The 13,030-nt window shown below is 39.6% G+C and overlaps 1 protein-coding gene across 3 annotated transcripts in view; it reads right to left on the minus strand.

Moving 5' to 3' along the window:
• Positions 1–396: 396 nt before the first annotated feature.
• Positions 397–13,030, minus strand: part of MCTP1 (multiple C2 and transmembrane domain containing 1) — a gene marked incomplete at its 3' end in the record, with an annotated part of 532,993 nt that continues 520,359 nt past the window's right edge. For all 3 annotated transcript variants that reach the window (XM_079918904.1, XM_079918902.1, XM_079918903.1), the window contains 2 exons: positions 1,909–2,006; positions 397–468 (listed from right to left, as the gene is read on the minus strand). In XM_079918904.1, coding sequence (XP_079775030.1) covers positions 397–468; positions 1,909–2,006 — 170 coding nt within the window. The remainder of the gene's footprint in view (positions 469–1,908; positions 2,007–13,030) is intronic.

Consider the following 13,030-nt stretch of genomic DNA (forward strand, 5'->3'; position numbering starts at 1 on the left):
AAAAAACTTTAAAATCAAATTGACATTTACATTTTATGTAGATTTAATCAGAGCACAGCTGAGCATTTAATATTCTAGTTCTTACACTTGTAATTAGAGAAATGTGTATCTCCCAATGTTACCATTCTTACATTTGTTGTTCCAATGTGTTATATTATTATCCACAGCTAACAAGGCTTTCACGCAGCAATAGCTAAACCTTTATCAAATTGATTCTGTACAATGGAAGTATATTTTCAAAGACATATGCCTTTGTACACTATTTACAAATTCTCTCAATCACGGTAAAATGGCAAAATAAATAAAAAACAGAAAGAAAGGAAATGCGGCTCAGGCTGAAGGCTTTTCCTTTTATCTTCCCAAACAGATGCTGGTCTCCTCAGTGCTGGGAGCTGGCTAGCCAAGATTGTTTTTCTTCCTTTTACATGGGCTATGGGAAGGATCTGGTTTCAGTTCTTGGTATTGCACCTGTTTAAACAGAGTTCAGAGAAAGGCTGGTCAGGTGGCCACTTTCTGGCAAAGGAAGGAAAAGCAAAGGAATTGAGAGGAGACTATGCTTGGGGAAAAAGAAAGTGCTCGCTCTGGAAGCTGTATGCGATCTGCAGCTGGGATGCAGAAAAGGGAAATCTTGCCAGAATCTACATGAGAGCCCTGATGTGAACTTTGGTAACAGGCTGAGGTCTCTATTGCGTATACCCAAGTAACATTAAAAGCAGAACCATCTCCATCTATTTTGAAGGGCCGAATAATGGTTCTCTATAATTATTTACTGTGTGCTTGTTTAATATAAGCTTCATCTCCATCCAGCCCACTCTCATGTCTGATACCAAATCAAAAACTCAGCTGAAACAAAGGAAAAAGGTATTGCTGCAACCCAGCTTCAATAGTTTGATAAAAACATTTCTCATTTTACTCTGAAAATATTTAATGATCAATGGGCATTAATTAACCTCCAAGGCTTTCAAAGGATTGAGATATGCCCCGGTTCTCAAAAATCAGTTACTCTTTCCCCCTTCACTGATCTCTAAAACAGACATCTTTAAAACTCACTTAATTCATGCAATTTATTTAAGGAATGTTTTTCTCAATATCTGCTGGCATACTTTGCTTTCACCATCTAATATTCCTAATTCCTCCTTCAGGTGATGGTGACTTCCCTTCACAAACTCCAGCTGAACCTTGGGGGAGGATTGTCCCCCTGACACCCTGGTAGGTTCTCTATGCAATGCCCTCTCATTCCCCAGTCTTCTCTGTAAGTTCTTCTTGGATAACACCCCAACTGGGCTAATTCCTGAATGGCAAAATCTTCTACAGGCTTTATTAGCTTTACTTAGCTCTTCTAAATCCTTCAAAATTAAATGGATATAAAAGTTAAAACCTAATGCCACACTACATTAAAATGATACAGGCATACCTTAGAGATATTGCATGTTTGTTTCCAGGCCACTGCAGTGAAGCAAATGTTTCAAGTCACATGAATATTTTGGTTTCCCAGTGCATATGAAAGTTCTGTTTATGGTATACTGAAGTCTATTAAGTGTGCAATAGCATTATATCTAAAACAGTAATACCTTAATTTAAAAGTGCTTTATTGCTAAAAAATGCTAAACATCATCTGAGCCTTCAGCAAGTATTAATCTTTTTACAATAGTAACATGAACGATCAATGATCATAGGCCACCATAACAAATATAATAATAATGAAAAAGTTCAGAACGTTTCAAGAATTACCAAAATGTGACACAGAGACCCAGAGTGAGCAAATGCTGTTGGAAAAATTGTTCCAATAGACTTGCTCAATGCGGGGTTGCCACAAACCTTCAACGTGTAAAGAAAAATAAAAAGAAATATCAGTGAAGCACGATAAAATGAGCTATGCCTGTAGTTATAATAATGAAACCTACATACCACTTGCACATCTGAAGGGACTCTGGAAAGGAAGTCAAGTAGTTCATTATTATCAATTGCATATGGACTCCGCAGCTTTTTTGTAAATTTATTGATGCCTGAAAAAGTGACAGATCAAACATTATTGAAATCTATAAAGTTTGGAGTTCAAATACTCATTTCTGTCAAAAGTGTTGTGGTGATTTAAAGATCCAGATTAAGCTGCCTTTATTTCAGCCTTGACTGAATGAACCAGTAAACCCAGTTTCCTTCCTTCCTTCCTTCCTTCCTTCCTTCCTTCCTTCCTTCCTTCCTTCCTTCCTTCCTTCCTTCCTTCCTTCCTTCCTTCCTTCCTTCCTTCCTCCCTCCCTCCCTCCCTCCCTCCCTCCCTCTTTCCCTCTTTCCCTCTTTCCCTCTTTCCCTCCTTTCCACCTTCCCAACTCCATAGCTGCTCTGTTTTTCTCTTTGTACTTCAGTGGCTTCTTCCCAGCAGGAAAGGCTTTCTATTTGGGAAACAAAAGGCACCTGGCCTATCTTGCCTTTCCCCTCAGTGTTACAGTACTTAGAAGCTTTGCTTTAATGTTTCAACTATGATGAAACTTGTCTCCCTACATTTTGGATTGGGATTGTTTTTAAGGCAAGAAATCTGACTTACTGGTTCCCCCATTTCAAAAGATACTTTTTTTTTTCAGTGGTGGGGAGGTGTTGTTATTATGCAAACTAACCGGGGTTTTTGCTTTTTCTGTTTTAATTTCAAAATGACCTGGAATTTGGAAGGGTTTACCACCAGCTTTAAAAAACTAAAAAGCTTTGAAGATGGCGACATATAAGGATCCCAAACACATCTCTTCCCACCAACATGCTGGATCTACAGCTACATATGGAACAGCTACCTCTGAAAATAACCTACAAATTGGCTGAGTGAGTCTACACACTGGCCATCGTGAGAAGGCCCACATCGAAGCAGGTAAGAGAGGCAGGGACACAACCACACCATAAACCCCACCCCTAGCCTAAGAACCCACAATCAGGAGGGACTTCTCTCTGAGCAGTGAGGGTTTGAACCCCAAATCAGGCTTCCCCAACTTTTAAGAATTGCACCTGGAGAGATGAGCCCCCAAAACATCAAGATTTTTTTTCTTTTTCTAGGTTTGAGAAATAATTGACATACAAGTTTAAGGTATACAGCATGATGGTTTGATGTACACATATAGTGAAATGATTACCACAGTAGGTTTAGCTAATATCCATCGTCTTGTATAGATAAAAGAAAATTTTTTTTTCTCTTTTTCTGTGAGTTTGGGCTTTTATTTTTGCTTTTTTTTTTTTTTTTTCCAATTCCACATATAAGTGAAATCATACAGTGTTTGTTTTTCTCTGACTTATTTCACTAACATAACACCTTCAAGGGCCATTCATGTTGTTGTAAATGGCAAGATTTCCTTGTTTTTTTATGGCTGAATAATATTTCATTGTATACCACTTCTTTATCCATTCATCCATCAGTGGACACTTAGATTGTTTCCATGTCTTGGTTATTGTAAATAATGCTGCTATGAACATGGGGGTGCAGATATCTTTTGGAGTTAGTCTTTTTGTTTCCCTTGGATAAATTCCCAGAAGTGTAATTGCTGGATCATATGGTAGTTCTATATTTATTTAATTTTTTTAAGGCCTCTCCATACTGTTCTCCATAGTGGCTGTACCAATTTACATTCCCACCAAGAGTGTACAAGGGTTCCCTTTCCTCTGCATCCATACCAGCATTTGTTATCTTTTTGATGATAGCCACTCTAACAAGCATGAGGTGCTATCTCATTGTGGTTTTAATTTGCATTTCCCTAGTGACTAGGGTTATTGAGCATCTTTTCATGGATCTGTTGGCTATTCGTATATCATTGGAAAAATGTCTATTCAGGTCCCTTGCCCATTTTTATTTTTTTTTTGTTATTGTATGAGTTCTTTATATATGTTGGATATTAGCCCCTTATCAGATATATGGTTTGCAAATATTTTTTCCCATTCTGTAGATTGTCTTTTCACTTTGTTAATGTTTTGTTTTTTTTTTTTTTGCTATGCAGAAGCTTTTTGGCTTGATACAGTCCCACTCGTTTATTTTGTTTTTGTGTTTTAGGTGTGATTTTCAAGAAATCATTACCAAGACCCATGTCAAAGAACTTTCTAAAAAATGTTTTCTTCTAGAAGGTTCATGGTTTCAGGTCTTACAATCCATTTCAAGTTATTTTTTGTGACTGGTGTAACATAGGGGTCAAGTTTCATTCTTTTGCATGTGACTATCCAGTTTTCCTAGCACCATTTATTGAAAAGACTATCTTTTCTCATTGAGTATTCTCGGCTCCCTGGTCAAATATTAATTTACCATATATGCTTGGATTTATTTCTGGGCACTCAATTCTGTTCTATTAGTCTATTTGTCTCAAAACATCTAGCTTCAGAAACCAACTTGTGTGTTCAGACTCACCCTCCCCAGGGCCCAGCATGGATGCAGCTGATCCAGGGGCAACCCGATTTTGTGTGGGAAAGGATCATTTGCTTGTCATGAGGGGAAGGCATCTGATGTGAAACATATTCAGGAGCCTACCTGGGTACTCTTCAGGGACAGAGACTGGCAACCACCATCTTTTTTTTCTTTTCTGGCAGGAACCATCTCTCCCCGACTGCCTCAGTCCAGCCATTTGGTACCATCTTCATGCTCTCCCTCTGCCATGTTCCAGAGCACCAGTATCTCCCCGAAAGGAGCTTTCACACACATCTGGTGCCTGAGGTTTTACATCTATGAGGCAGTTCAAGATGGTGACCTAGGACGATCGTGAACTCACCTCTTCCCATGGACACACCGACTCTACAGCTACATATGGAACAATTTCCGGTAAAAAAAAACACAAAAAACACCCCCTGAAAACTAGCTGAGCACCTCCTTCACGTGGGGCAAATGAGAAAAAGGCTATATTCAAGTGGATAGGAGATGCTGAGAATCTCACCATAAACCCCACCCCCAGTGCAGCTACCCACCATCAGGAGGAAACTCACAAACCCGGAGCTTCTCCCTGAGTAGCCACGAGTTTGTACACCACGTAAGGCACCTCAGCTTTTAAGACCTGCACCTGAGAGTTGAGCCCTCAAGGCATCTGGCTTTGAAAGTCAATGGGCTTGCATCCATGAGACCCAACGTGCTGTGGTGAAAGGAGAATGGCTCTTAAAGAGCTCGTGAGCACTCACTCACCCCAGGGCCCAGCACAGAGGCAGCTGTTTGAAAGGTGCCCAGGTTTTAAGTGAAGAAAATTCATTTCCTAATCTTAAAAAGTTGGCCAGAGAGGCAGGGGCCTGCTGGGATACTATCTGGGGACAGAAGCTGGTGGGCCCCATTTTTGAGCTCTCCCTCTACTGCGCTTCAGAGCACCAGTGTCTCCTGGGGGGAAGCTTTTACCCACGTCTCATGTTCTGGGTTTTGTGGCTGCCACCAGGGGGTACCCCTTGATTGCTTGGCTCTGGAGGCCAGGGGACTGGTGCTTCTGGGTCCCCTGGAGCTATAACATTCGAGAGACAGTTCTTGGCAGGCTACCACCCCCCAGGGCACTGGACAGACAGCAGACTGAAACACACCCCAGTCTTTCCAAGAAAGAGCCCAATTTGCTTGTCCAGGAGCTTTGGCCTGAGGGGCAGGAATCTGCTCTGGCACACTTCTAGGAGCCTATGGAAGTGTTCTCAGGGAACAGAGGCCAACGGAGGCTGATGGATGCAATCTTTGCATTCTCTCTCTGCCTTGCTCTAGCTTGCCAGTATCTCCCAGAACCTCGGCTGGTGCCCCAATTTTTGCAACTGCTCTCAGGAGACACCTCTACATTACCTAGTTCTGGTGGCCAGAGGGGCTTATGTTTGCAGGTCCCAAAGGACTGTAAACAATAGAGAAAGAGGTCTTAAACAGCTAACACCCTCAGGGCACAGCAAGAAGTAACAGACCAAGGAGCTCAATCTCTCTGTGAAATGGGCCTATAATTTTATCATGGCAGGCTTCTAATTAAACACACATCTAAGGGCTGACTGTAAACCCTTCCGGACACCTCAGAGGGGAGCTCTTACACATGGCTGGTGCCCCAGTTTTTGCAGCTGCCACCCAGGGGATGCCCCTTGACTGCCTGACTCTGGTGGTCAGGGGAGCTGGTGTTCCTGAGTCTCACAGGACTGTAACAATCAAGAGATAGTTCTCTGCAAGGTACCACCACCAGGCAGGGCACTGCACAAACAGGAGACTGAAACAAACACACCCCAGTCTTTCTATGAAAGAGGCCTATTTGCTTGTCCTGGAGCTTTGGCCTCAGGGGCAGCTTTCAGGTTTGGCACACATCTAGGGACGTATGCAGGTGCTCTCAGGGGACACAGGCCAGGGAATGCTATCTTTGCACTCTCCCTCTGCTTCACCACAGCTCATCAGTATCTCCCAGAAAGGAGCTTATAAACTCATCCAAAGCCCTGATTTTTGTGACTGTCACCCAGGGGACACCTCCAGATCATCTGTCTCTGGTGGCCAGCTGGGCTTACACTTGCATTCCCACTGTATATATCTGCATAATTTAAAAGCTGCTGCCTAAGGGAATGATTTTCAATTAGCCTGAATCTAGGTGCTGCCTGAGATCCTCCTGTTTGAGACACTGACAGGTCTTCACACATCCTCAACTATGAGGGCTATTAAAAATAAAATAGGCTTGGACTTCCCTGGTGGCACAGTGGTTAAGAATCCGCCTGCCAATGCAGGGGACATGGGTTCGAGCCCTAGTCCGGGAAGATCCCACATGCCACAGGGCAACTAAGCCTGTGCGCCACAACTACTGAGCCTGCACTCTAGAGCCCATGAGCCACAACTATTGAGCCCGTGTGCCACAACTATTGAAGCCCGCACACCCTAGAGCCTGTGTTCTGCAACAAGAGAAGCCACTGCTCTCTGCAACTAGAGAAAGCCTGCACGCAGCAACGAAGACCCAACACAGCCAAAAATAAATAAAAAATAGAATAGGCTGCTTGGACAATCACAAAGGTTTGGGAGACAACTAAGAGCTAAGGCAAGGTTGAATGATAAGGTTCATCTCCTATGCAAGAGCACTACTTCAAGACTGGGAGAGGTGGCTCTTTCATCTAATGCATAGAAACCAACAGATTCAAGCAAAATGAGGAAAATGTTTCAAATGAAAGAACAAGATAAACCTCAGAGAAGAAAACCTTAATGAAATGGAGATGTTATTTCCCTGATAAGGAGTTCAAAGTCATGCTCATAAATATGCTCACCAAACTCAGGAGGGTATGGATGAACAAAGTGAGAAGTTCAACCAAGAGATAGAACATATAAGTACCAAATAGAAGTCACAGAGCTGAAGAATAAAATAATTGAACTGAAAAATACACTAGAGGAATGCAACAGCCGACTAGATGAAGAAGAAGAAAGGATCATAGAAAATCAGAGGAGCAAAAAGAAAAAAATGACAAAAAGTGAAGATGGCTTAAGGGACTCATGGGGACAACATCAAGCGAACTAACATTTGCATTATAGGGAGTCCCAGCAGGGGAAGAGAGAGAGAAAGGGGCAGAAAATGTATTTTAAGAAATAATGGCTGAAAACTTCCTTAATCTGGGGAAGAAAACAGATCCAGAAAGCCCAGGGAGTTCCAAATAAGAGAAACCCAAAGAAACCCACATCAAGACATATAATTAAAATGTGAAAAGTTAAGGACAAGAGTCATAAAAGCATCAAGAGATTAACAACTTGTTATGTACAAGAGAACCCCCAAAAGACTATAAGCAGATTTTTGAGGAGAAACTTTGAAGACTAGAAAGGAATGGCATAATATATTCAAAGTGCTAAAAGAAAAAAGACTTCCAAGCAAGAATACGCTACTCAGCTAAGTTATCCTTCAGAACTGAAAAAGAGAATTTTCCAGACAAGCAAAAGCTAAAAGAGTTTATCATTACTAAACTGCCTTATGACAAATGTTAAAGGGACTTCTTTAAGCCAAAAGAAAGTGTGCTGTAAGTAGAAAGAAAACACATGCAAGTACAAATGTCACTAGTAAAGGTAAATATATACTAAACATAGTGGCTTAATCATTTATAAAGCTAGTATGAAGATTATACAACAAATATAGTAAAAATAACTATAACTACAATATTTAGTTAAGGGATACACAACAATAAAAAGGTGTAAAATGTAACATATAAAACAGGGAAATAGAGTAAAAATTTAGAACTTTCAAATGCATTCAAACTTAAGTTCTTGGGACTTCCCTGGTGGCACAGTGGTTAAGAATCCTCCTGCCAATGCAGGGGACATGGGTTCAAGCCCTGGTCCAGGAAGATCCCACATGCCACGGAGCAGCTAAGCCCATGTGCCTAGAGCCCATGCTCCACAACAAAGAGAAGCCACCACAATGAGAAGCCCATGCGCTGCAACGAAGAGTAGCCCCCGCTTGCCACAACTAGAGAGAAAGCCCACGTGCAGCAACGAAGACCCAATGCAGCTAAAAAAAAAAATTTTTTTTAAAAATTAAGTTCTTGTACATAAGCCTCGTGGTAACCACAAAATAAGAAAGCAAGAGAAGAAGAAAAGAACAGAGGAACTACAAAACAGCCAGAAAACAATTAACAAAATGGCAGTAAGTACATACCTATCAATAATTACTTTAATGTAAATGAACTAAATTTTCCAGTCAAAATACATAAAGTGGCTGAATGGATTAAAAAAAAAAAAAAAGCAAGACCCTTCTGTATTGCTGCCTATGAGAGATTAAGTCAGGTGTAAGGACACACACAGACTAAACATGAAGGGATAGAAAAAGATATTCCATGCAAATGGAACTGAAAGAATGCAGGGGAAGCTATACTTATATAAGACAAATAGATTTTAAAACAATGCAAATTGGAAAGGAAGAAGTAAAACTATTTGCAGATGACATGGTTTTTTATATATAGAAAATTCTAAAGACTCCACCAAAAAACTGTTAGAACTAATAAATGAATTCAGTAAAGTTGCAGGATACAAAATCAATACACAAAAATCTGTTGCATTTCTATACACTAACAATGTAGTATCAGAAAGAGAAATTAAAACAATCCCATCAAAAAGAAAAAAATACTTAGTAACAAATTTAACCCAGAAGATGAAAGACCTGTACACTGAAAACTGTAAGACACTGAGGAAAGAAATTGAAGAAGACAAATAAATGGAAAGGTATTCCCTGCTCAAGGATTAAAAGAATTGATATTGTTAAAATGTTCATACTACCCACAGCCATCTTCAGTTTCAATACAATCCCTTTCAAAATTCCAATGGCATTTTTAACAGAAATAGAAAAAAATCCCAAAATTTGTATGGAACCACAAAAGACCCTGAATTGCAAAGCAATACTAAAACAGAAGAACAAACCTGGAGCCATCATGCTCCCTAATTTCAAACTATATTACAAACCTATAGTTATTAAAACAGTATGGTATTGGCATAAAAACAGATGACATAGATCAATAGAAGAGAATAGAGAGCCCAGAAATAAGCCCATGTATATATGGTCAATTAATTTTTTTTTTATAAATTTATTTTTGGCTGCATTGCGTCTTTGTTGCTGTGCATGGCTTTCTTTGTTGCTGTGCATTTGTGGTGAGCAGGGGCTACTTTTATTACAGTGTGTGGGCTTCTCATTGCAGTGGCTTTTCTTGTTGCGGAGCACAGGCTCTAGGCGCGTGGGCTCTAGAGTACAGGCTCAGTGGTTGTGGCACACAGGCTTAGTTGCTCCGCGGCATGTGGGATCATCCCGGACCAGGGCTCAAACCTGTGTCTCCTGCATTGGCAGGCGGATTCTTAACCACTGCACCACCAGGGAAGTCCCTGGTCAATTAATTTACAACAAAGGAGCCAAGCATATACAATGGGGAAAGGACGGTCTCCTCATGAAATGATGTTGGGAAAATTGGACTGGCACAAGCAAAAGAATGAAGCTGGACCATTATCTTATACCGCTTACAAAAATTATTACTCAAAACGGACTAAATCTTGAATGTTAAGACCTGAAACCACGAAACTCCTAGAAGAAACTATAGATGATAACAAAAGTAAAAATAAGTGGGACTGCGTCAAACTAAAAAGCTTCTGCACAGCAAAGAAAACCATCAACAAAATGAAAAGGCAACCTACAGAATGGGAGAAAATATTTGCAAATCATACCTGATAAGGGGCTAATATCCAAAATATATTAAAAACTTATACAACTCAACTGTCAAAAACAATTAAAAAATGGGCAGAGGATCTGAATAGACATTTTTCCAAAGACGACAGATGGCCAACGGATACATGAAAAGATGCTCAATATCACTAATCATCAGGGAAATGCAAATCCAAACCACAATGAGATATCACCTCACACCTGTCAGAATAGCTGTATCATCAAAAAGTCTATAAATAACAAATGTTGGGGAGGGTGTGGAGAAAAGGGACCCCTTGTGAACTGCTGGTGGGAATGTAAGTCGGTACAACCACTACAGAAAAAGGTATGGAGGTTCCTCAAAAAATTAAAAATAAAACTACCACTATGTTCCTGTAATTTCACTTCTGGGTATTTATCTGAAGAAAACAAAAACACTAATTCAAAAATACATGTGCACCCCCATGTTCATTCAGCATTATTTATAATAGCAAAGACATGGAACCAACCTAAGTGTCCGTTGACGGGTGAATGGGTAAAAATGTTGTGGTATACATATGCACAGTGGAATATTATTCAGCCATAAAAAAGTTTGAAATCTTCCCATTTGTGATAACATGCATTGACCTCAAGGGCATTCATTATACTAAGTGAAATACGTCAGACAGAGAAAGACACATACTGCATATGATTTCACTTATATGTGGACTCCTTAAATAAAAACAAAAATCAAGCTCATAGATACAGAGAACAGCCTGGTGGTTACCAGAGGCGGAGGAGTGGGAGGTGGGTAAGGGAGTCAAAAGGTACAAATTTCCAGCAATAAAATGTCATGGGGATCTAATGTACAGCATGGTGACTATAGTTAATAATACTGTATTGCACATTTGAAAGTGGCTAAAAGAGTAGATCTTAAAAGTTCTCATCACAAGAAAGAATGTTTCCATTTCTATATTTCTGGCATTGAGATTTATAGAAACCAATTTTCCTTTTAAATTATAAGAAATTTAAATTTAAGGCTTGCAAAAGATGCTACTGTGATTGACTTGGATCACTTCTTGGATTAAAATGGCCAAGAACCATTAAAAATGAGCCAAACCTACCCATGCTAAATTATTCAACAGTGAATCCTCTGTGCTACCTGAAGAGCAAATGTGGATGAGGGGCAAATACAGATGAATTTGGAGCTATTATACAAAAAAAAAAAAAAAAAAACCCAAATTTAATGAGGTAGAAATGTCAAAATAATGTATAAAACTAGAAGTACCTATTCTACATATTCTATGGAATAATGTAGAATTTCAATTGGATAAGTCTACTGTTTTAAATTTATATTGCACTTAATAAATTACCAAGCATATTCACATAAAAATACATAAATAAACAGCTTTTTATGAAATCAGAGTGGTAAAAACTGGGTCACAAACTGGAGCATCTTGGCTCTTCAGGGAGTTGAGCAGAATAAACCAATGCAATTATGATTTGGTCCCTGTCTCCCCATGTGAGACTCATGTCTTAAATTTCTATTTAATATTTCAGCAATCACCTACCACTAAAGGAATACTGTTTTGTTTTATTTTATTTGATGAAACAAGAGACCCAAACACATTCTCTGCAAATTACGTTTAAGACAGCTTGCCAGTGAGGCCAACCCAGATTACACAGCCAGATGTCTGCCGTGGGCTCCAGTTTCTGAGAACCTGGGGAAAGGAAACCCGAAGTTCCCCACCTATCACAACTGAGATGGCAGGTCTGACCCTAAGTAGGTTAGAGGTAATAAACTGCCACACCTAACGCCCTACCTTAATTCCTTCAATAAAACAGCAGCCGTTTTAAATATTAGAGGAAGGAATGAAAGAGCATACAATAGCGACGCAAGAACATGGTGGAAATGCCTCTTCCCTTGTATAGTGAAAGCACTTAGTTGAAACTGCTTCTTTAAATTATAGAAATTAAGGCAGGAAAACATAATCACCCTTCCCTTCACCCTCCACTCCCTACCCAAGATGTAAAGGTAATGATAGTGATGACAGGGGCAAGAGGGCTTGCTGAAGATATGACAAGATATGCCAAAAAGAATAGCGAGGTAAGGATTTGTAAACTGGAGGGCTTGGAGACATCAGACCCTTTTTCATTTTATTCCAGGATATTTCTTTAAAAGCCTTAACAGAACAAAACATTCCTTTTCATCTTTTTGCTTTCAGTGTAAGCACATGTGTTCTGAAATTAAAACCCATTTTGGTTCTTTGCATTTTGTATAAGTTTAGCAATCTCGGGTGTATGCAGTCCAGGGGCAAGTAGAGAATTCTACTCCTACCCAGTCTTGTTTTTATATATATATATATATATATATATATATATATATATATATATATATATATAATATATCATTAATGTAGTTTTATATGTTAGTTGATCTTGGAGACTGAAAATTAAGTTTTCCAAACAAAGAATTGTGTCAGATAAGAGAAAGAAAAAAACCCAAAAAAACCCCAAACTATGAAGAATGCTGAAAGTACCACCTAAGTATAGTCTAGGTACATGGGAACTGTTAGCATGAAGCATAATTGCATTAGAAATTAGGACCCCCAAATATCACCTTTAAAGTGGGTTTTTACAGAAGCATTCTTGTTTAGTACACATAAAGCAGGGCTTTTTGTTCCCAAGCAGCCTGCCAATGCCAAGGACCCTCTTCCTGCTTCCTTAAAGGTGACCTCTTAAACAGGCAGCCATATATAGTACCATGTTTACGGACATTTCCGTAAGATAAAGGACATTTCCACAGCACAAAAGCATATTGTCCTAAATGCACCATATGGATCAAAATGCCTCTGTTTATGTATAAATGGTGGAAATAAATCAGAGTGATATCTAGACAAAGCTACACTTTGATATATGAAGAATCTGCACAACTACATGTTTATAGTATGATGGAGCCTATG

Source organism: Stenella coeruleoalba, assembly GCF_951394435.1.
Source record: "Stenella coeruleoalba genome assembly, chromosome: 3".
Taxonomy (NCBI): domain Eukaryota; kingdom Metazoa; phylum Chordata; class Mammalia; order Artiodactyla; family Delphinidae; genus Stenella; species Stenella coeruleoalba.